We start from the raw sequence: 24,450 nt of genomic DNA, 5'->3' as shown, positions 1-24,450 counted from the left end.
TAGGTGTTTCTGAGCCAGCCTAAGGCATCTCTCCCTCTGCTGAACTCCCAGAACAATTAGGTTGTCCAATTACTTGGCAAAGAACTATCTCAGCTCTACAAAGCTTTAACTCGTTGTTAAAGCTTTGTTTTCTTGACCTATTATTTAAATGAATAGAAATTTTCATTTTGCCCATCTTTATTAATATGCCACACTGTTGAGAGGTAAGGACACACCTGATAATTCTTTGGACTCTCCCATCTTACATCCTGGAGCAGTGTTCCTCAATCTTCTTGGCACCAGGAACGGATTTCGTGGAAGACCATTTTCCCTTGGGCCGGGGCGGGGGGGAGGGGGTGTTGGTGGTAGGGATGGTAGTTTCAGGATGATTTAAGTGCATGACATTTATTGCACACTTTATTTTTATTATTAGCACATCAGCTCCATGTCAGATCATCAGGCATTATTACATCCCAGAGTTTGGGCACCTCTGTCCTAGAGTATCCTGCACAATACAGAATTAGATTGCAAGGTTCTAAGTTCTCTTCTGAGCTAAGTTATGCTCACATTACAATCTTTCTTAACAGTCAAGTCTAACAAGGCTTTGCAACCATGATAGGTGAAAGCAAAAACAACAACAAAAAGTAATACAGAAGAATCTTGGAGATTATTATTTCACAAATTAGGAAACTCAGACATGCATACTGGCTCAAAGTCCTTTGCAGCGGTGGGTGAACACCAGTTTGCGTCCCTGCTCCTTACTATGGCACATAATGAAGCCTGGCTAAGAGCAGATGATGACTACACAGATTGCAATTTTGAAGGTTAAAAAAGTTTTAAAAATTCTTCAAGTTAACACCGGAATTTATGCTGAGAAGTGGGATTAGTTAAGCATCCTAACCTAGATTAAGATTTTCACAAACTCAGCACAGCACAGCATGGAGTTATACTCAAATCGTACAAGAAATGGGATCAGGACTTTCAGGAAACACACACACTCTTCCCCCTAAAAACTCAGTTTTGAAACTCCATTACTGTAATTTTTTTTTAAGCCAAACTACTTTAAAGCTCTGCTTACATATATTACTCTCTCAGGAGTGTAATAACCACACGTAAAAGCCTTTCGAAAACAAATTCGCCCTGGAAGCCCATTCCGGGGCGTTGAGTTGTGACTACATTCTCAAGGATGTTAGTAACACAAGGGCTCCATCCACAACTCCTTGAGGAAGAAAAAAAAAAACTGAAACCATGAATGCCTTGTCAAATTCAGACAGTTTATCTTGGCACTGGCAAGCAGAGCAGTCTCTTCGATGTCTGGAAACGTGTCTAATTACGTTTTTAGAGAGTAACTAAAAAATAGCCAGTGTCCCGGAACAGACGGCTCAGGGATCACTCCATAGCATCCTGAATGACGTGATGGAACCACGCCAGGAAAAGATAAATAAAGGAGAAGACGAAAGCGAAAAAGAACCAAGTGTGAAACCACGATGAGACCCCCAGTCTCTCTGCAAAACAACCCTCCAGTCTTCCCAGGGGCTTGAGGCCGCCAGGACTCTCCCGAAAGTTTTTATTTCCCTTTACTTTTGTTTCCATTAGGTCACCCGGCCCGCCCACAGCATTTACCTGGGGGCAGTGCACTAGCCTGCCCGGCCCCAAGCGCAACCTCCAGCTCGGCACACCCCCGATACCCACCCTTCCGTCCGGACGGCACCCAAGGACACCCCTTACTCTGGAACGCGCAGCCCCGGAGCTCGGCACGCCCCTTCCACTCGGATGCGACCGCACCCCGGTATGCAACCAGCGAGCTTAGCGGACCCCGGACACCCCCCGCCGCACCCCGAATCCGGCCACACGTCCAGGGCGCCCCCTCTCGGAAAGGCGCAGGCTCGCGGCACTGCGCACGGCCGCTCCGCCGCCCTCACCTGAGCCGGAGGTTGGCCATGAACTCGGGCATGGAGACGGTGTCCATCAGCACGAAGTCCGCCTTCCCGAACTCCAGGCTCTCCTGCTCCGCCATGGCGCCGGCGCACGGGCTCAGGTGGGCGCGGACGGACTCAGGTGGGCTCGCTCGGACGGCGCGGGGGGCCGGTCCCCGGGGCGAGCGGCGAGCTCGGGCGGGGTCGGGGCGGGGCGCGGGGAAGGGGGCTCCGTGGCCACTCGGAGGGATCTGGACCGGACGGAGGCCGCCCCGCGGCTCCTCGGCGCGCTCTGGGCCGGCGCGGCACACCCGGCAGTTTCCGCTTCTCCCGCGGCGGCGGCCCGGCGCTGTGGGGGGACGGGACAACGAGACGGAGACGGCGGCGGCTGGTCCCGCCTCTGGCCTTGGTCTGGCCCCCGCCCCGCCCCGCCCCGCCCCGCCCCGCCCCGTCCTGTCCCCGCCTCCCGGCCTCCCCTCCTCCCCGCCCCGCCAGCCGAGGAGCCGCCCCCGCCGGGGCGCAGGCCGCCGCCTCCTCACCTGGGCGGCGCGCACGCGCGGGGCTGCCGGCGGGGGCGCGCCCCGGGCCCGGGCCCCGGCGGCGGGGCGGCAGCGCCCTCTGGGGACGGTCGCTGGGCGCTCAGCGGGGCGGTGCCGAGGAGTGCGGACGTAGGAGGTGGGTGGAATCAAGTTTCCAGGATTGCTGCCTCCCGCCCGGGGCTTGGTTCAGTTCAGTCACTCAGTCGGGTCCGACTCTTTGCGACCCAAAGGACTGCAGCACGCCAGGCTTCCCTGTCCATCACCAACTCCCGGAGCTTACGCAAACTCAACGTCCATTGAGTCGGCGATGTCCTCCATCCATCTCATCCTCTGTCGTCCCCTTCTCTCGCCTTCAGTCTTTCCCAGGGATTTGGTAGATGCCAACAAAGTTAACAAAAGTAGCTCGTGGAGCTTCTCACGTGGATGATTCGTGATGATTGTGACACTCGGCTGCGATGCTCTCTCCTGATCTGCCCACATCCTCTCCATCCTTCAAATGGTGGTTCACATTCAGACTGAGGCAGTAATAGTAATTAGCTTGTTGAGGGGACCAAAAGTGCTCAGAGTTTTTCTGAGGGACTTAGAGAAGTTAGTTACTTGCCACAGGCTGCTTAAGTGGTGGGGAAGCTGCAATTTCATCCAGGTCATTTGACTTTTGAGCCCCAGCGTTTAGCCACCTGGCAGATTGCTTTCCTTCTCGGTGTTCCCTGATCCATTTTTCTCTTCCACCTGCCTAAGAGTGGCTTTCCACTTGGCTCAGTGGTAAAGTGGTAGCCTGGGTGGTAGCGTGGCTCAGTCTCCACCTGCCAATGCAGGAGATCTGGGTTTGATCCCAGGGTCGGGAAGATCCCCTGAAGGAGGAAATGGCAACCCACTCCAGTATTCTTGCCTGGAAAATCCCATGGACAGAGGAGCCTGGCAGGCTATAGTCCATGGGGTTGTGAAGAGTCAGACATGACTAGCAACTAAACAAAACAATGACAACTCAGCTTGTCATCAAGTATTACCTTATATTGTTGTTTTTCATTTATGTATCTTCTCCCTGAGATTATTGTAGGCTTCTTGAGCATGGGATGGTGTCTTAAATGTTTCCGTCTCCCCCTTGGCACCCACCAAGGAGCTGTTGTATGGCCTTGCACACGTCCTTATGAAATGCACAGTGATCCAATGGGATAGAATGAGTTTTAAGTGGTCTCCAGTTTATAGGTATATTGATCCTGGAAAATTCTTTTGGAACCCAGACTGCATTTTCTCAGTGAAAGTCTATCATAAATGGTTTCTAAGGCAGCTGCACTGCTTCGGTCCTTTGTTTCTATTAGGACCATCTACAGTAAGTCCCCTACATTCGAACCTTCAAGTTGTGAACTTTCAAAGATCTCCAAGTGTGTTCCATCAGTGTCAGGTGTAAGCGAAATTGCAGCTTGCCCTCCGTCTCCTATTGCTGACGATCCTTCAGCTCTACCATCTTCCACCTCTTCTCCCACCTCCAGTCAGTAACTCTTCTTGTACATTCACTCAATGCCAGCCCATGTGTGCTGGCTGTTCTGATGTACTACTGTATTTTTCAAGGCACTGTACTGTAAGATTGAAAATGTTTAATTTTTTGTCTTTGTTTTTTTGTGTATTATTTTTGTGACAGGTATTATAAACCTATTATACTATATAACCAATTGTGTTAGTTGGGTCCCTAGGCTAACTTGGTTGAACTTACAGGTTGGACTTACAAACACACTCTCAGAATGGAACATGTTTGTATGTAGGGAACTTACTGTATTTCAAAGCCTCCTAGCAAATCTAGTAGCCCCCAAAGACCTGGCCGGACTCCAACACTATGGCTGAATGTGAAAATGAGTAAACCAGACCTAAGGACCCTGCCTCACTGTCTGCTTCAGTTGCCAACAAACCACCCTGGCCAAGAGAGAGAAGTAGACAGCTTGATCACCTCCCAAGGGAGCGTATCTGCCATCAGAAAGTCACACCAGTCTCTGTCACAGGCAGAGCCTAGTGGCAGTCTGAGTACCATAAGTAGCTCCCCATCTTCAGAAGGCACCTCCCTGGATCTCAGTGTCCTCGTTTATGGAGTAGGACCTCTGGGCTAGGTACTTTCCAAGGTAGGACTGGCCTTTGCTTGAGTCATTTTTGTGGGTGAGTCAGTAGCTAAGCAGGTGATTGCAGAAAGTATGATACATTCTTAAAATGTTTTCATTGGTACATTTTAACATAAAATAGTTTTTTTTTTTTAAAAAAAAAAGAGGAAGAAATCCCAAATTCTGTGCAATTGGGAGCAACTAGGGACTCATTAGAAATGATCACTGAAAAGTGAATGGCTATGTGTCCCCTGAACCCTGGCATTGTTAGAGCAAAAGTGGTGGGATCTGTGGGAGGATATAGCTGTGGTTTTCAAATGGCCAAAGCAAGGGGACTGCTGTATCTATCCGTGTCTTATACAGGAGCTGAATGTATAAAACATACACACAACATATGCAAAGGGTATTTTATCAATTTAAAGCCCCAAATTAGTATATAATCAGGCATTGAGACCAGTGAGGCTCTCTTGATGAACCCAAATCTGTCCAGTGGGGCTCACTGTCACCTTAAATCAGCCTCAGGATTTCAATTTACTTTCGTATGGATGTTTTGGTTGTACGTGTGTGTTAGTCGCTCAGTCGTGTCTAACTCTTTTGCTACCTCATGGACTGTAGCTCACCAGACTCCTCTGTCCATGGGATCCTCCAGGCGAGAATACTGGAGGTTCTCGTTTCCTTCTCCCGGGGACCTTCTCCACCCAGAATAAAACCCAGGTCTTTCACATTGCATGCAGATTTTTTACTGTTTGAGCCCCCAGGGAAGCCATTCAGTTGTACAGTACCAAGAAAATGCTGATTGACATGGCTAATCAGTAATTTGTTACTGGTACAGTTTAACATCTGAAAGGCCAGTGCATGCCTACAATCTCATTTATTAGTTTCACATTTATGAGAAGTTCCAGTATACTTAGAAATGGCAGGAGAAACTGAACCCTGCGGTCTGCACTCATACAAGGTAACACAGAGCTAATAAATTAGCTCATTATTAATCTCCTTTGTGATAAAAATTTGGATATAAACATTTAGATGTGTAGGTTTGTGTTACAAACCTTCAGTTCAATTCAGTTCAGTCACTCAGTCATGTCCGACTCTTTGCGACCCCATGAATCGCAGCACACCAGGCCTCCCTGTCCATCACCAACTCCCAGAGTTCACTCAGACTCACGTCCATCAAATCAGTGATGCCATCCAGCCATCTCATCCTCTGTCGTCCCCTTTTCCTCCTGCCCCCAATCCCTCCCAGCGTCAGAGTCTTTTCCAATGAGTCAACTCTTTGCATGAGGTGGCCAAAGTACTGGAGTTTCAGCTTTAGCATCATTCCTTCCAAAGAAATCCCAGGGCTGATCTCCTTCAGAATGTTACAGCTTAAAATGTACAGCTTAAAATGTACAGCTTAAAATGTACTAAAAACCAAAATAAAAGTTAACATTGCAAATTGTTTAGTCATGTCCAATTCTTTTTAACCCCATGGACTGTAGCCCATCAGGCTCCTCTGTTCACAGGATTTCCCAGGCAACAACAGTTGAGTGGGTTGTCATTTCCTCCTCCAGGGGATCTTCCCGACCCAGGGATCAAACCTGCATCTCCTGGATTGCAGGCAGATTTTTTACTGCTAACTTAATTCTTAACAGCTAACTTCTCTTCATTCCTCCACTTCCTCCAGCAAGGCTTCTATGGTCTTCTAAGTCAGGTCGGCTATCCCTCCTCTGTGACCCCACAGCACCCTGGAAGTGTTACCCTCATTACAGGCTGAATGCACCCAAATGAACCTAGTATTGTCCATCTCCCTTACTAGAGTGTCAGGACCTTGAGGGCTGGAAGCTGTGCCTGGAAAGTAGCTCTGACCCCTAATAGCACCGTGCTTAGCATGTGAAGCTCTAATAGACTATTACTTGATGAACGGACAGGGAATGGTCCGAATCTGTGGGTTATGTGAGGTTGGAAATCCACCCTCATTGGTAGATTTTCTGCATTAAAAATCTGTTCTTTGGGACTTCCCTAGCGGTCTGGTGACTAAGAATCCACCTGCCGATGCAGGAGATGCGGGTTTGATCCCAGGTCTGGGAACTGAGATCCCACGTGCGAAGGGGCAGCTTAAGCCTGGTGCTGCAATTACTGAATCCTTACCCTGGAGCCCGTGGTCCACAACAATAGAAGTGTGCACCACAACGAGAGAGTAGCCCCCCTCTTCGCAACTAGAGAAAGCCTGTGTGCAGCAACAGAGACCCAGGGCAGCCTTAAATAAATTTAAAAAATTTTAAAATCTGTTCTTTGTGCAGCATTTATCTTTCTCATCTCCTGTCCCTGGAAGCAGGTCTCAGGGCTCTGTTCACTTCTGTCCCAGAGCCAGGCCTGAACGCTTCTTGTTCACACTGAACAAAAAGCCGTTGTTCGGCTTTTGCCACCTACTGCAGAGGATCTGCTCTGGGTTCTCCCGAAAAATCAACTCTGAGTTTTCCACAGCACATATTTGCTCCTCTGGTTCTACTTTCCTGGAATGCTTCCAGGCTGCCCCACCTTCTTCCTCTTCACCAGGTGCGCTGTGTCCAGGAAGACTGCTCAGCAGAAGTCCCACAAGACAGAAGCATGAGGACCAGGAAGAAAGCAGTCACACAACATATTCAAAGGGCATCTTATAAATTTATTGCATTTGCACATGCGTGCTAAGTCGCTTCAGTCATGTCTGACTCTTTGCGACCCTATGGACTATAGCCCGCCGGGCTCCCCATCCATGGGATTCTCCAGGCAAGAATACTGGAGTGGGTTGTCATGCCCTCCTCCAGGGCATCTTCCTGACCCAGGGATCAAATCCACCTCTCTTATGTCTTCTGCATTGGCAGATGGGCTCACTGGCGCCACCTGGCAAGCCTCAAGTTTATGGTATGCTGCTGCTGCTGCTGCTAAGTCGCTTCAGTTGTGTCCGACTCTGTGTGACCCCATAGACAGCAGTCCACTAGGCTCCTCTGTCTCTGGGATTCTCCAGGCAAGAATACTGGAGTGGGTTGCCATTTCCTTCTCCAATGCATGAAAGTGAAAAGCAAAAGTGAAGTCGCTCAGTCGTGCCCGACTCTTAGCAACCCCATAGACTGCAGCCTACCAGGCTCCTCCATCCATGGGATTTTCCAGGCAAGAGTACTGGAGTGGGGTACCATTGCCTTCTCCAAGTATATGGTATGCTGCTGCTGCTGCTGCTAAGTCGCTTCAGTCGTGTCCAACTCTGTGCGACCCCAGAGATGGCAACCCACCAGGCTCCCCCGTCCCTGGGATTCTCCAGGCAAGAACACTGGAGTGGGTTGCCATTTCCTTTTCCAACGCATGAAAGTGAAAAGTGAAAGTGAAGTCGCTCAGTCGTGTCCAACCTTCAGCGACCCCATGGACTGCAGCCTTCCAGGCTCCTCTGTCCATGGGATTTTCCAGGCAAGAGTACTGGAGTGGGGTGCCATTGCCTTCTCCAGTTTATGGTATAAGCCTCAATTATTCTAAAGCAAAAATAGAAAGGCAAATTTATGTTGCACAATAACTTCATAATGCACTTGTAACTATATGGAAATGATATGAAGCTTGCTGCTGTAGATATTTGGTTGGCCAAAAAGTTCATTTGGGTTTATCATAACTACTTCTGGAAAAATCCAAACAGACTTTTTGGCCAACCCAACATCATCCGAAACATATCCCAAGTTACAAACCCTTGGGAATTCCCTAAGGGACCAGTAGTTAGGACTTGGCACTTTCACTTCGGGGTCGGAGTCGGGGGATAGGTTTGATCCCTGGCTGGGAAACTAAGATCCCATTAGCCTCGAGGCACAGCCAAAAAAATTTTTTTTTTAAATTTTTATTTTCACTTCATTTTACTTTAAAATACTGTATTGGTTTTGCCATACATTGGCATGAATTCGCCACGGGTGTACATGAGTTCCCAATCCTGAACCCCCCTCCCACCTCCCATCCCATATCATCTCTCTGGATCATCCCTGTGCACCAGCCCCAAGCATCCTGTATCCTGCATCAAACATAGACTGGCGATTCATTTCTTACATGATAGTATACATGTTTCAGTGCCATTCTCCCAAATCATCCCACCCTCTCCCTCTCCTTCAGAGTCCAAAAGTCTGTTCTATACATCTGTGTCTCTTTTGCTGTCTCACATACAGGGTTATCATTATCATCTTTCTAAATTCCATATATATGTGTTAGTATACTGTATTGGTGTTTTTCTTTCTGGCTTGCTTCACTCTGTATAATCGGCTCCAGTTTCATCCATCTCATTAGAACTGATTCACATGTATTCTTTTCAATGGCTGAGTAATACTCCATTGTGTATATGTACCACAGCTTTCTTATCCATTCATCTGCTGATGGACATCTAGGTTGTTTCCATGTCCTGGCTATTATAAACAGTGCTGTGATGAACATTGGGGTACATGTGTCTCTTTCAATTCTGGTTTCCTCGGTGTGTATGCCCAGCAGTGGGATTGCTGGGTCATATGGCAGTTCTATTTGCAATTTTTTAAGGAATCTCCACACTGTTCTCCACAGTGGCTGTACTAGTTTGCATTCCCACCAACAGTATAAGAGGGTTCTCTTTTCTCCACACCCTCTCCAGCATTTATTGCTTGCAGACTTTTGGGTTGCAGCCATTCTGACTGGCGTGAAATGGTACCTCATTGTGGTTTTGATTTGCATTTCTCTGATAATGAGTGATGTTGAGCATCTTTTCATGTGTTTGTTAGCCATCTGTATGTCTTCTTTGGAGAAATGTCTGTTTAGTTCTTTGGCCCATTTTTTGATTGGGTCATTTATTTTTCTGGAATTGAGCTGCATAAGTTGCTTGTATATTTTTGAGATTAGTTGTTTGTCAGTTACTTCATTTGCTATTATTTTCTCCCATTCAGAAGGCTGTCTTTTCATCTTGCTTATAGTTTCCTTTGTTGTGCAGAAACTTTTAATTTTAATTAGGTCCCATTTGTTTATTTTTGCTTGTATTTCCAGAATTCTGGGAGATGGATCATAGAGGATCCTGCTGTGATTTATGTCGGAGAGTGTTTTGCCTATGTTCTCCTCTAGGAGTTTTATAGTTTCTGGTCTTACGTTTAGATCTTTAATCCATTTTGAGTTTATTTTTGTGTGTGGTGTTAGAAAGTGATCTAGTTTCATTCTTTTACAAGTGGTTGACCAGTTTTCCCAGCACCACTTGTTAAAGAGATTGTCTTTACTCCATTGTATATTCTTGCCTCCCTTGTCAAAGATAAGGTGTCCATAGGTGTGTGGATTTATCTCAGGGCTTTCTATTTTGTTCCATTGATCTATATTTCTGTCTTTGTGCCAGTACCATACTGTCTTGATGACTGTGGCTTTGTAGTAGAGCCTGAAGTCAGGCAAGTTGATTCCTCCTGGTCCATTCTTCTTTCTCAAGATTGCTTTGGCTATTCGAGGTTTTTTGTATTTCCATACAAATCTTGAAATTATTTGTTCTAGTTCTGTGAAAAATACCGCTGGTAGCTTGATAGGGATTGCATTGAATCTGTAGATTGCTTTGGGTAGTATACTCATTTTCACTAGTCTTCCAATCCATGAACATGGTATGTTTCTCCATCTATTAGTGTCCTCTTTGATTTCTTGCATCAGTGTTTTATCGTTTTCTATATATAGGTCTTTAGTTTCTTTAGGTAGATATATTCCTAAGTATTTTATTCTTTTGTTGCAATGGTGAATGGAATTTTTCCTTAATTTCTTTTTCTAGTTTCTCATTATTAGTGTATAGGAATGCAAGGGATTTCTGTGTGTTGATTTTATATCCTGCAACTTTACTATATTCATTGATTAGTTCTAGTAATTTTCCGGTGGAGTCTTTAGGGTTTTCTATGTAGAGGATCATATCATCTGCAAACAGTGAGAGTTTTACTTCTTCTTTTCCAGTTTGGATTCCTTTTATTTCTTTTTCTGCTCTGATTGCTGTGGCCAAAACTTCCAGAACTATGTTGAATAGTAGCAGTGAAAGTGGGCACCCTTGTCTTGTTCCTGACTTTAGGGGAAATGCTTTCAATTTTTCACCATTGAAGATAATGTTTGCTGTGGATTTGTCATATATAGCTTTTATTATGTTGAGGTATGTTCCTTCTATTCCTGCTTTCTGGAGAGTTTTTATCATAAATGGATGTTGAATTTTGTCAAAGGCCTTCTCTGCATCTATTGAGATAATCATATGGCTTTTTATCTTTTGTTAAAATGGTGAATTACATTGATTGATTTGCAGATATTGAAGAATCCTTGCATCCCTGGGATAAAGCCCACTTGGTCATGGTGTATGATCTTTTTAATGTGTTGTTGGATTCTGATTGCTAGAATTTTGTTGAGGATTTTGCATCTATGTTCATCAGTGATATTGGCCTGTAGTTTTCTTTTTTGTGACATCTTTGTCAGGTTTGGGTATTAGGGTGATGGTGGCCTCATAGAATGAGTTTGGAAGTTTACCTTCCTCTGCAATTTTCTGGAAGAGTTAGAGTAGGATAGGTGTTAGCTCTTGTCTAAATTTTTGGTAGAATTCAGCTGTGAAGCTGTCTGGACCTGGGCTTTTGTTTGCTGGAAGATTTCTGATTACAGTTTCAATTTCCGTGCTTGTGATGGGTCTGTTAAGATTTTCTATTTCTTCCTGGTTCAGTTTTGGAAAGTTGTACTTTTCTAAGAATTTGTCCATTTCTTCCACGTTGTCCATTTTATTGGCATATAACTGCTAATAGTAGTCTCTTATGATCCTTTGTATTTCTGTGTTGTCTGTTGTGATCTCTCCATTTTCATTTCTAATTTTATTGATTTGATTTTTCTCTCTTTGTTTCTTGATGAGTCTGGCTAATGGTTTGTCAATTTTATTTATCCTTTCAAAGAACCAGCTTTTGGCTTTGCTGATTTTTGCTATGGTCTCTTTTGTTTCTTTTGCATTTATTTCTGCCCTAATTTTAAGATTTCTTTCCTTCTACTAACTCTGGGGTTATCCATTTCTTCCTTTTCTAGTTGCTTTAGGTGTAGAGTTAGGTTATTTATTTGACTTTTTTCTTGTTTCTAAGATCCCATAACCCTCGACGCACAGCCAAAAAATTTTTAAAAAATAAAAAGGAAGAACTCCTGAGCTAAGGGAGGTTCTTATCATTGGGATAAGCCATCACTGGCAGCATCCTGTGAGTCACCAGACAAGGGCTGTCCCAAGAGTGCATCCTCTGGAGTGGGCATGGAGCCACATATTTAAGGCCTCAGGAAAGACAAAGTCAACTGGTAAAGGAAGACAGCCCGAGACTGCCTCCAGAATTTTCCTTGCCTTCAATAACATAGTTTCTGCCTGTAAACATTTCACTGGAATCTATCCTTTCTGCTAATTATAGAAGTGCTTATCACATGGAATTGGAGTTGGCTTCCAGGCATGGCCCTAAACCCCCTAGGACAGAGGCCATGCCTTACTTATCTTCTCTCTAGCCCTCAAGCTGTGCCTGATGCCCTTTAGATATATATATATATATATTTATTTATTTATTTATTTTATTTTTGACTACGCTGGGTCTGTGTTGCTGCTCAAAGGCTTTCTCTAGTTGTGGTGAACGGGGGCTACGCTCTAGCTGTAGGGTGCAAGTTTCTTACCTCAGTGGCTTCTCGTGTTGTGGAGCACAGGCTCTAGTCCAGGTGGGCTTCAGAAGTTGTGGCCTTGGACTCAGTAGTTGTGACTTGAGGTACCTAGAACCCAGGCTCAGTAGCTGGGTGCACTGGCTTCAATGCCCCGAGGCATGTGGGATCGTCCTGGACCAGGGATTGAATCTGTGTCTCCAGCATTGGCAGGTGGATTCTTAACCACTGGGCCACCAGGGAAGTCTGATATTTCTTGAGTCAAGTAGGTGAGTTAATTAGTGAGCAAATTTATTTGTAAATGGAGTGTGTTGGTGTAGGATTAACTGTTAGGGAGGATGTGGCATCTCTCTATGTCCTGCGCCAGAAAATCACTAACTTGAACTCTTTGAGCCGTTGGAAGGAGTCCTAGAGCTAGAAAATTTGGGAATGTGATAGGAACCCACAAGAGGGGAAAACAAAGAGGCACAATCAATTCATGGATTGATGGCGTCTTAAGGCAGCATGTCTCACATTTTAAGGTGTATAAGAATCACTTGGGATCTTGTTAGGAATGCAGGCTCAGGTCCCACCTGAGTAGATCTGAACTCACCAGATTGCAGTCTGCAAGTTAACAGGATCCCCAAGTGATGATTCTGCTGCCAGCCTGCTGACCAGACTCTGAGTAGCAAGATAGGAAGTAGGAAGCATAATGGCCATGTAATCAAACACAAGCAGCCCTTTACAGATGGGGAAACTGAGGCCCAGGAGGAGCTGCTGACTTTGACTGAGTCAGAATGAGGCACTGGTAGAGCAGAAACCTGAACTTACGTCTTCTGATTTGGGTAGTGGATTGTTTCCACTAGTCAGCATGAATATTCACTCATAAAACAATGTGTGTGTGGTTGGGGGGGAGGGAGAGTAAAGAAAAGAGACAGCAGCCCCCTAGATCTCCTCTGGGTAACCCCAGGGCCTCCCCACCCCATTTCTATTATTTTTTTTTTAATTTTTATTTTTACTTTATTTTACTTTACAATACTGTATTGGTTTTGCCATACATTGACATGAATCCGACATGGGTGTACATGAGTTCCCAATCCTGAACCCCCCTCCCACCTCCCACCCCATATCATCTCTCTGGATCATCCCCATGCCCATTTCTATTTTTTAAAAAAATTTTTGGTCACGCTGTATTTTGTGGGATCTTAGTTCCCTGACCAGGGGTTGAACTCATCGCTCCTGCAGAGGAAGTTTGGGGTCTTAGCCAGTGGACCACCAGGGAAGTCTCCCTACCCCATTTCTAAGTGTGTTTGTGTGTTGGGTGATGTCCTCCTTTTCCCCGATGCTCCTTTTTATCTTTCTTTTAGAAGCTTGGAGTAGAAGCTAGAAAAGATATCGCTAGGGTCAGGAAAAATCCAATTCTTTTCTTCCCTCCACTAGACAAAGTAGCAAATAGTACAGATAACATCTACCATTAATATCTGGTTATTATCCATAGAACTGACATTCTGGAGAGAGTATGACATCGTACTCAAGTGACAGCTTCTAATCTACCTCCCAGAGCCCCTCTCCTCCCACCATTCACCCAAGGTTTCTTAACTGGTGAGCGGCAGCTGTACCCCTCTCCTAGAATTAAGAGCATAAAATAAGGTAATGTTAAAATTAAAGTGCGACCCCCTGACTTTTTCTAGTTAACTGGATTAATTCTTCAGACTCTCTACAGACAGAAGTCTGGGATATTACTCAGCCATGAAAAGGAATGAAACCGGGTCATTTTTAGAGATGTGGGTGGACCTCGAGTGTGTCATACAGAGTAAAGTAAGTCAGAAAGAAAAAACCAAATGCATATATGTGGAATCTAGAAAAACAGTACAGATTATCTTATTTGCAAAGTAGAAATAGACACAAAGGTAGAGAGCAAATGTATGAACACCAAGGGGGCAAGGTGGGGTGGGGGGAGGAATTGGGTGATTGGGATTGACATATACACACTATTGATACTATGTACAAAATGGATAATTAATAGAACATGTTATATAGCACAGGGAACTTTACTTAATGCACTGTGGTGACCTAAATGGAGAGGAAGTCCAGAAAAGGGGATACATGTAACTGGATGGCTGATTCACTTTGCTGCTCAGCAGAAACTATAAATAACACAACATTGTAAAGCAACTGTACTACAATAAAAATTAATTTAAAAAAAGCAATATCATGAGTAGTGCTTCTCCTAATTCTGACAACCTGAACTCTAAAAAAATTGATGCAGGAGAAATTTTTCAATGATTTAAAAGTAGAATCCACAAGACCTGGGAGACCTCAGAGGCCATGTGATCCAGTATCCCACCCAATGCCTGAATCCTCTCCACCGTGTGCTGCAATGCCTGGATCAACCTGGACCAGGTGACTCATTAGGCCTCTTCTGCACCGTGAAGACGCCGCCATACAAAAGTAAGCTCTCCGCCCTTTTATTCAACCTCCCCCTTTAATCACCGCCCAGACTCTCTCCATGCCCTGCATGTCAACCTCTGTCTCAGCCTCTGCTTGTGTTACTCTCCCCATGTATGAGCTTGCTTTGCCCTTTGCATCTGCTCTTCCACCAAGAGAGGACCAGGATGTGGTGAATTGCAATCAAGGAGGGTTGCCAAGGTCATAGCCAGTGAAAGAGGAGCCTCCTGTTTTTCTTGAGCTGACCTGCCTTTTAGAGTTTCTATCCAGAGAACCCTATTTTCTCTGCTCTTTGCACTCCGCCTTCTCAGCATTAGGGTCGGTGTTGGACTGTGCTATCTCTTAGCCACGTCACAGTCACTTTCCCCTAGCGTCCCTCACCTTTGCAAGTCTCTATTTAGCCCTTCTGTATGGAATAGGATGGGCTTTCCAGGTGGTGCTAGTGGTAAAGAACCCACCTGCCAATGCAGGAGACATAAGAGACTCAGGTTCCAACCCTGGGTTGGGCAGATTCCTGGAGGAGGGCACAGCATCCCATTCCAATATTCTTGTCTGGAGAATCCCATGGACAGAGGAGTGTGGCAGGGTACAGTCCGTGGGGTCTCAGTCAGACATGACTGAAGTGACTTAGCGCATACACACACACACACACACACACACACACACACACACATACACGGAATAGAGTAGAATTATCCCCACCCTCAAGAGGCAGAGATAGCAGAGAGGTGCCCAAACTTTAGATACCTGTACTGGTGGCATAGGATAGGGGCTGGGGCTCTTCATTTTAGTAAGCAGTCCAAGAGATTCTGCTGCAGGTGGGCAGGGGGCCCAACTTAGAGAAATATTGATGGGAATGTTGGTGTCAGACACACTGGCACTCAATTCCTAGCTCGGCAACTTGCCACCTGTGTGACCTTGAACACCTCAGGTCATCTTGATAAGCCTCAGTTTCCTTATCTTGGTTAAAGAGATGAGAAAACCCATCTCCGAGTGTTCAAACCATGAAATGAGATGATGTCTATAAGGTGCTTCATATAATTCAAGGCAGATAGTAGGCACTCAATGAATATGAGCTAGTGTGGCAATTAATGTAGTTGCTTCCTTTATCTTCAGAATAGGGAAATGATTAGCAGGTAATCATTAATTACAAGTTCTTTTTAGCAGACTGAGATTTCTCACAGATGCTGGTGGGTCTTCTGATCACCCCCTGATGATCCTCTGTGTGAGTTTTGTGATCCCATTGGCAATTTATTACCATACCCATGCAGAGCCACAGGTCTGATACTTAGTAGGGTATCGAAATTTGCCCAGTATTTTGCAGTGAGAGAATGCCATCTGGCCAGGCCTTCTGTGCTACATTCCCATGGCAACACCACATCTGATCTTCTCGCCCTTCCCCCAAATGCTCTCCAGCATCTTAACATCATGACACTGATTCAGTTCCTTCCTGGCCTGACCCTTCCTGCTACCCAGCTCCAGTGAAAAGTGCATGTGTGTTCAGTTCTGTCCAACTCCTTTGCTACCCTATGGACTGTAGCCCACCAGGCTGCTCTGTCCATGGGGTTTTCCAGACAAGAATACTGGAGGGGCTTGCCATTTCCTCCTCCAGGGAATGTCCCAATGCAGGGATCGAACCCGCATCTCCTGCGTTGGCAAGTGAATTCTTTACCACTGTGCCACCTGGGAAGCCCCCCGCTCCACAGTGAAGAGTCCCATCTTGCAAAGCCTTGATGATACTTGCCAGTTTTTACTTACTTCTTTGCATTAAAATATCCAATTCACTTCATCCTACAATATATGCTCTAGGCATATATTATGTTTTTAAACAGAGAAATGAGAGAGGAAGCTGGTGAAAAGCAAGGAGGAGTTGGAGGGGTAGGTGGGATGTGACTTTGACAACCAGGTAAGAGGGAACTGGACACAACTTAAGTGACTTAGCACGCACAAGAGGGAACAACTTTTCCTTTCATGGAAGGGTTCGATTTAGCTTCTGCCGTTATCAAATGATTAATTCAGAAGAATTGAGCCTACACTGTGGATAAGTTACATCCCAAGTTCTCCGTCAATGAAGGATACATGTAGCAAATGCACCAAGAACACACAGGTAATAACAAGGGTCGTGGGACTCTGGCGTTCAGGTTTGGAAAGTGGCAGAGCGTGGGGTTAGAAGCAAAGGTTGAGGGGCTGATTCTGAGACTGAGGCACTGATGTGGCCTCAGGTAAGTCACATCAGTCCCCTGAGTCTCAGTTTCCTCTTCTGTAGAGTTCGAGTAATCCATGCTAATATCTTACCTTGTGATGTTGCTATGGTGATTAAGCGAGATGAACTACCTAGCGTGGTGGAGGTCTGGGACATAAGGTTCCACACAGGTAGGCTGATAGTACTTCCTACTCACCAGTCCCTCCACTGAGGGTTTGACACAGCTCATAAGCAGGTGGAAATGGGAAGAGTGTTCACTTCTGGTCCTTTCCGTCTTTAGAATGCTGGTTCTTTGGTGTCCTCTTATCTGTTGCTTTGTGTCGGGCTGGTCACGTCCTTGTAGCTGAGCTGATGTTCTAATTTCAGGGAGTTCATGGCCTCTCTATCTACAGTTTCTCAACCTTCAGTTCGAAGCTACAGTGACTTGCTGGCTTTCCCCATCCAGGTTTGCCTCCTGAATTCCCAATTGTATTTGCATAACCAGGCACGCACTTGCCTTTTAAAAGAGACATTTCTCTCCCAAGGCAAATACAAATATATACACGGAGCCTAAGGATCATGTCTATGAAGAGTTTCTCCTCCAACCCTGGCTCTGCTGTAGTTGCTTTAGGAAGGCCTTATAGACTAGAGGCCCCCAACCTTTTCAGTTCCAGGGACCAATTTCGTGGAAGACAATTTTCCCACGGACCAGGGATGGGGGGATGGTTTGGGGAAGATTCAAGTGCATAACATTTATTGTGCACTTTATTTCTAATTATGCCTCTGATCTGACAGGAGGTACCGGCCCGTGGCCCAGAAGTTGGGGGTCCCTGCTATAGACCCATGAATCCCAAATCTGGCTGCTCATTAGATTCACCTGGGATGCTTTAGAAAAACAGCTTCCATTTCTGGTCATTTTGAGTTGAAATCTTCATGGCTAAGAAATACCTGAAGTTAGGCAGGTTGTATGACCCTAAATGGCCTCCCTGGTGGCTCAGCAGCAAAGAATCTGCCTGCAATGCAGGAGATTCAGGTTTGATCCCTGAGTTGGGAAGATCCCCTGGAGAAGGGATTGGCTACCAATTCCAGTATTCTTGCCTAGGAAGTTGCATGGACAGAGGAGCCCGGTGAGCTACAGTCCATGGGGCCACAAAGAGTCAGACATTACTGAAGGGACTTAGCATGACGCAGAACAACAATGATCCTAAACATGAGAAAAATCATTGAATTGTATACTTTAAATGGATGGATTTTATGATATATGAATTATATCTCAATAAAAATTTGCTTTAACTAAAAAAAAAAAAACAAAACAAAGAATGACTTCTGAGATAAGCATTGCCTGGTTAATGGATGGCTGTTACGTCAAACAGGATGCTATCTTTCATGTGGGATAGAGCCAAAGAATGCTTGGAGTTTCCCACCTCACACTCCTTCGGGAATGTAACCCATGCCAGCTTCAGACCTTGAGGTCTAAATGTATCTAATAATATCGAATAAAGGTCTAATAATTCTCTTGAGGATTTTGAAAGCCTTCATCTCTTGCAGGTGCAGTCACTAATGACCGATTTTGTTAGGAATGATTGCCCTCCAACACTTCCTATAAAACCTCTTTGGAACGTGCCCTTACCTACAGCCAGTGCTCTGAGCTACCAGCGTCAGGATAAGCCTTCCACATGCACTTCATCTGCTTACATGGCCTACAGTTCCCTAAGAGGAAGCTCACAATTTCTATCCCAGCCAAAGAGAAGGATGAGTGGGTCCACTCTGCCACTGGGAAGAAGAGGAGGAAAAAGAAGGAGGCATATTTTAATTACATGGGGAAACTCTTAAAGCAAGTGAGTTGGGACTCTGTTTTTGGAAGCTTAGATGGCCAAGATGGATATCATGCTAGTGGCCCTGGGGGTGACCTTGACCTCACCTTCTGATACAGGAGTCCTTCACACATTGAGTTCCTGAAAGGTCGGGTGCAAACAGCTGCTGTAAACTGGATCTGCAGATGGCTGCTATCTTTTTCTGCTTGCCTTTCTTTCTGTTGGCAGCAACTCCGAACACCTGAGCTCTTGGTGTCTCCTTTTCTTGTATTTGTTGACAGCCAATCTGTAAATTGATTCTCAAACGTCCCCCGCCCCCCACCACCGCTTTTCCTGCAGAGACGGGATTTGCCACCTTGTCTGTTCTGTTGCTTTGAAGGGTTGCAAATAATTAGGTTTTCATTCAATGGTCCTCTGTACTTAGAAATTTCTTTTTAAAATTTTTACTTATTTGGCTGTGCCGGGTCTTAGTTGCGGCATGAAGAATCTGTTTTTTTCTTAGTTGTGGCATGCAAACTCTTAGTTGCCGCATGTAGGATCTAGTTCCCTGACCAGGGCTTGAACCCAGGTTACCTGCATTAGGAGCACAGAGTCTTAGTCACTGAACCAGCAGGGAAGTCCCTGTCTTTAGACATCTCTTTAAGTGTGTAGACACTCATTCCTTTTCTCCTGCCCACCCATACAGGCGCCCCTGGCATGCAAATTCTAGAAAACAAAGTCAGCAAAGTCTTCTCCTTCAAGAGAAGTTATAGGGAAGAGAACAAGGAGATTCTCTGAAAGATGTGTTAAGGCTTGATTTGGGATATCACTTCTCTTTTAAAAATTGTTTATTTTATATTGAAGTATATTGATCTACCATGTTGTGTTTCAGGTGTACAGCAAAGTGATTTAGTTTTACATATATCTTATTCTTTTTCACATTCTGTTCCCATGTAGGTTACTACAGAATATTGGGGAGAGTCCCCTGTGCTATACAGTAGGTCTCTGTTGATTATCTGTTTTATATTTAGCAGCAGCAGCAGTAGTGTGTATATCAGAGAAGGTGATGGCAACCCACTCCAGTACTTTTGCCTGGAAAATCCCATGGATGGAGGAGCCCGGTAGGCTGCAGTCCATGGGGTCATGAAGAGTCAGACACAACTGAGCGACTTTACTTTCACTTTTCATTTTCATGCATTGGAGAAGGAGATGGCAACCCGCTCCAGTATTCTTGCTTGGAGAATCCCAGGGACGGGGGAGCCTGGTGGGCTGCTGTCTATGGGGTCGCACAGAGTCGGGCACGACTGAAGCGACTTAGCAGCAGTAGCAGCATTGCGTATGTGGTAATGGGGTTTTGCTTCTTCGTGCCAGTGAGGCAGGGCTGAGTGTTCATACCTGTGATTGTACCGACACCCCCTGTATTCCAGGAGTATTGTCTGGAAACTGTTGTTTATCCTGGAAGGAGGGAAAATGAGATTAAGGAAAGACAGGAGAAGGAAAGAAGGTGTGTAGTCAGAACAGGGTTCTCGGCCTCAGCACTGTTTACAATGGGGTGGGGTCTGTCCTGTGCACTGTGGGATGCTGAGCAGCACCCCTGGCTTCTACCCACTAAATGCCAGGATCTGCCTCCCTCCTGCTTGTGACAACCGAAAGTGCCCACAGATCTTGCCCAGTGTTGCCTGAAAGGTGAAATCACCCCCAACTCTGAGCTCTTTGCAGATCATGCATTGTGCTGAAAAGGTCCGGGGTGGGAGAACGTAGACTAAGCAGTCTGCTGAGCATTTGTTTTCCCATGGCTTGTCCTTAACCTTGTGGGTCTGGCAGGCCACTCAGCTTCTTCAGGCCTCCAGAGATTCAGGTCTGTGCCCTTGGGTCGGCCTTTCAGGGTGCTGTGGGCATAAAAGCAGATGTTGGTTGGCTAAACCTACTGAGTGCTTGCTCAAGTGCCAGCCAGGCCTGCTGCAGGAGCTCAGCTGAACACGATGGAAGTTCTGTTGGAGAGGTGCTCACTTGTTGCATTTCACAGCCATGACTTTGTGGCTGAGAGGAGGTGCTCCAAAGCCAGACGGCCTGGGTTTCTACCCAGGCTCTGCCACTTACTGGCTGTCTGACCTGGAGCAAATGACTTTCTCTGCCATGGTTTTCTCATCAGTGAAATAGAGAATGGAAATACCTCCTCTATAGGGTTGTTATGGCTAATTGAGAAAACCTCTTTAAGACCCTTAGAATACTGCCTGACATATAGTAAGTACTCAATAACTGTTATGTTTTTTCCTCTAGAACCTCTAGAGGTTCTTTAACATTAGACCCATGGACCTTTTAGGGGGGTTCTATGTATGGGTTCTATTAGATCTAGGAATTCCCTGAAGTTATATGTAAAACTGGGTGTCTGTCTCTGTGTGGGTGTGTGTTGTGGGGAACATTGAGGAAATATCTGTAAATTATGAAAACTAGGAGAAACTTTTAGGATCCCACCTCGAAACTTCTCCTTTCTCAAGAAAAGAAACTGAGGCCCAATGTGAGACTATGACTTGCTTACTTGACCTCTCATGTCCAAACAATTAGGATTAGAGCCCAGGATGGCAGATTCTCAGGGCAGCACGCTTTAGACTGTTCCTGCTGCCTCTGGAACTTTGGACAAGGATGCTGATAATATAGGCAGCCTGTGATACAGGCTCTGAGAGCAAACGTGCTCTGGTCCTCAGTTGGCAGGACTCGGGGGTGGTTGTGTGGAATGCAGATAAGCCCAGAGGTGAGAGTTGGGGCAGAGTCTTAGAAGAAGGATGGGATTTGAAAGGTGGCGTTGAGCATGGGCCTGGGAGGTAGAGGTGATACAGAGTAGCACAGGACCTGGAAAACATCGCGACGCACCTGAGGAGGAGCAAGCATTCCCTGCTAGGCTGGAGAGACTGTTGGAATAAGGAAGAAAGGCTGGAAATTAAGCAGTGTTAAAGTTAAATGCTCACTGGTATGAATATAGAGTTTGAAAGTATTGCTGTTATCGTCCAGTCGTGTCTGATTCTTTTTGACCCCAAGAATTGCAGCAGCCCAGGCCTTCCTGTCCCTCACCATCTTCTGAAGTTTGTCCAAGTTCATGTCTTTTGCATCGGTGATGCCATCCAGTCATCTCATCCTCTGATGCCCTCTTCTCCTTCTGCCCTCAGCCTTTCGCAGTATCAGGGACTGTTCCAATGAGTCGGCTGTTTGCATCGGATGACTAAAATATTGGAGCTTCGGCTTCAGTACCAGTCCTCCCAATGAGTATTCAGGATTGATTTCCCTTAAGATTGACTGGTTTGATCTCCTTGCTGTCCAAGGGACTTTCAGGAAAAAGTGAAAGTATACTGGAAGCTAAAGCTGTTTCGCATCTTCGGAAGGCGTTGGGTGTTAACTCTGGTTCCATTAGGAAAAATCAAGACACAAAAGTTGAAGTGACCAGAGTTAGCTGGTATTATCCAGACAAAAGTTGTCTTTCTCACATTGCTACAAATCCCCCTCCCCTGCTCTTTCTCAGAAAGAGCTGACAGTTACAATGGCTTAGTTTCCTCCATCGCATGCCTCCCATTGGCCCTCTGGGTGGTCTGCATGGTGGAAGCCATGGGCGGGGTGTTGGACCATACGTTCCTGACTATGGGAGCCTTGACTTCTGTGTCTCAACATTATGCTGCTTCTGTCCCAGGGCCACCCAGACTTCAGTGGGTGCTCCTGGATCTTGGATGCCCTGAGAGCGCTGGAGGATTGGCAGCTGGAATGGATTAGCCTGGAGGCGGTCAGACTGTCCCTCTACAACCACAGAAGAACCGTCACCAGCAGAGAGATCCTCGAGGCAGTCCAGCAGAGATGCTCTCAGAAGACCCTGGGAATAAATGAAGTAGCTCTCCATGGCTCTGTTGTTGAAATGATTGCACTTGTCCAAAAACAAAAAATTGGGTCTTTTGGAGGGTTGAGTTGAAAGACAAAGTATCTGAGAAGTACCCGCAGAAGCAGGGGTCTTGGTGTGACACACTTGGTCTCTGATCTCATGGTTTTAGCCCCTGATTTAAGCTGTGGAAAAAATAATAAAGGAAAGGCACTTGGTCTTGTGTGTGTGTGATGCTTGTTTATGGTTAAAAATTTTTTTCTCCACTGCTTTGAGTTTAGTTATTGTATTTTTGGACACAATTCAACCTATCACGCTCTGGACTTACCCTTGCTCCCTGTACTCCAACTCCGGGCGTGGGGATGGGGTGCTGCTGCGTTGATAGGAACTGAGATATTGTTTTCTTAATGTAAGCACCTGTACTTTGACTTATGGAAACTCAAATATAGAGGAAAAAGGAGTCTGTTTGCTCTTTGAATATAAGACTCATGACATTGGTTATCTATGTAGCATCTAGAATACCAACATATGTAATGTGTGGTTTGGAGTAAGAAATGGCAACCCACTTTAGTATTCTTTTAACTTCATGCAGCCATGACATTAAAAGACTCTCGCTCATTGGAAGAAAAGCTATGACAAACATAGACAGTGTATTAAAATGCACTGATATCACTTTGCTGACAGATCCTTACAGTCAAAGCTGTGGTTTTTCCAGTATTTATGTATGGATGTGAGAGTTGGACCATAAAGAAGGCTGAGCATTGAAGAATTAATGCTTTCGAATTATGGTGCTGGAGAAGACTCTTGAGAGTCCCTTGGATTGCAAGGAGATCAAATCAGTCAATCCTAAAGGAAATAAACCCTGAATATTCATTGGAAGTACTGATGATGAAGCTCCCATACTTTGGCCACCTGATGTGAAGAGCAGTTCATTGGAAAAGACCCTGATGCTGCAAAAGATTGAGGGCAAGAGAAGAAGGGGGTGACAGAGAATGAGGTGGTTGGATCGCATCACTGACTCAAAGGACATGAGTTTGAACAAACTCCAGGAGATAGCGAAGGATGGGGAAGGCTGGAGTGCTGCAGTTCGTGGGGTGGCAAAAAGTCAGACACAACTTCGCAACTGAACAACCACCACCAGAATTCTTGCCTGGAAAGTTCCATGGACAGAGGAACCTGGTGGGCTACAGTTCATGGGGTCACAAAGAGTCAGACATGACTGAGTGACTAAGCATGCAACGTGTTGGTGAAATGTGTAAGCTAGTCCCAACCATGGAAAAGCAAAACAGTTGTAGTAGTATTATTAAAAAAAAACAACAATTATTTAGGAGCAGAAAGAATAAATGGGCTGATACATTTTAGACATCATGGTCTGGGAAAGCCTGGGTAGCTGATATCAAGGAAAAAAGGGGAAAGGGCTGAGGAAACGGCATGAGCAAAGGTCCTGAGGCTAGCAGGAAAGCTTTTAGCTTGTTAGAGAAACTAAAGGGAAGTCGGGGCAACTGGGTTCCAGTAAGCAAAGAAGTACATTAGAAGATGAAGTTGGAGAAAAAGCCTGGGGTCGAGTCATACCGGGTTGGTCTCCTATTCCAAGGGCAGTGTGAGGCTACTAAAGAATTTTAATTAGGGAATCAACATCTTGTTTGGGTTTTCATTATTGTCGTCGTTTTTAGTTGAGGTTTATCCTACAGTAAAGGATACGAATTTAAGCATAGCTCAAAATTTTACATAGATGTGTATCTATATACTCAGATTAGGATACAGAACATTTCCTTTTCTGTTGCTGCCATGTTACGAACAGATTGAGAGACTTCCCTTGTGGTCCAGTAGTTAAGAATCCACCTTGCAATGCAGAGGACGAGGGTTCGATTCCTGGTTGAGGAACTAAGATGCCATATATGTCAGGGCAACTAAACCCACGCTCCACAATCACTGGAGCCCACAGGCCACAGCTGGAGTCTGTGTGCCACGTCTCCCACATGGGCAGGCAGATTCTTTACCGCTGAGCCACCTGGGGAAGCCCTGTCAAATAGGTAGGAAGAACCAAAGATACAAATTTG

The 24,450-nt window shown here is 45.6% G+C and overlaps 2 protein-coding genes across 4 annotated transcripts in view; one reads left to right on the top strand and one right to left on the bottom strand.

The window, feature by feature from the left end:
* Positions 1–2,293, bottom strand: part of MYO1D (myosin ID) — a 363,696-nt gene extending 361,403 nt beyond the window's left edge. The window contains exon 1 of the mRNA XM_069602865.1: positions 1,902–2,293. Coding sequence (XP_069458966.1) covers positions 1,902–1,996 — 95 coding nt within the window. The 5' untranslated portion in view covers positions 1,997–2,293. The remainder of the gene's footprint in view (positions 1–1,901) is intronic.
* H2BN1 (H2B.N variant histone 1) lies at positions 1,939–22,575 on the top strand. Of its 3 annotated transcripts, none has more exons than XR_011259747.1 (2): positions 1,939–2,017; positions 22,211–22,296. XR_011259747.1 is itself a non-coding variant. In XM_069602868.1 (2 exons), exons 1-2 carry the CDS (start codon positions 18,415–18,417, stop codon positions 22,481–22,483), a joined length of 435 nt encoding a protein of 144 aa, XP_069458969.1. In that variant the 3' UTR covers positions 22,484–22,575. The 3 variants fall into 3 exon arrangements, 1 of the variants encoding a protein (XP_069458969.1); XR_011259748.1 differs by having other exon boundaries at positions 1,970–2,037; positions 22,211–22,298; XM_069602868.1 differs by lacking the exon at positions 1,939–2,017 and adding an exon at positions 18,415–18,576 and having other exon boundaries at positions 22,211–22,575.
* Positions 22,576–24,450: the final 1,875 nt, after the last annotated feature.

The sequence above is a fragment of the Ovis canadensis genome, chromosome 11 (assembly GCF_042477335.2).
Source record: "Ovis canadensis isolate MfBH-ARS-UI-01 breed Bighorn chromosome 11, ARS-UI_OviCan_v2, whole genome shotgun sequence".
Lineage (NCBI taxonomy): Eukaryota > Metazoa > Chordata > Mammalia > Artiodactyla > Bovidae > Ovis > Ovis canadensis.
This window is presented reverse-complemented; position numbering and strand designations above follow the sequence as displayed.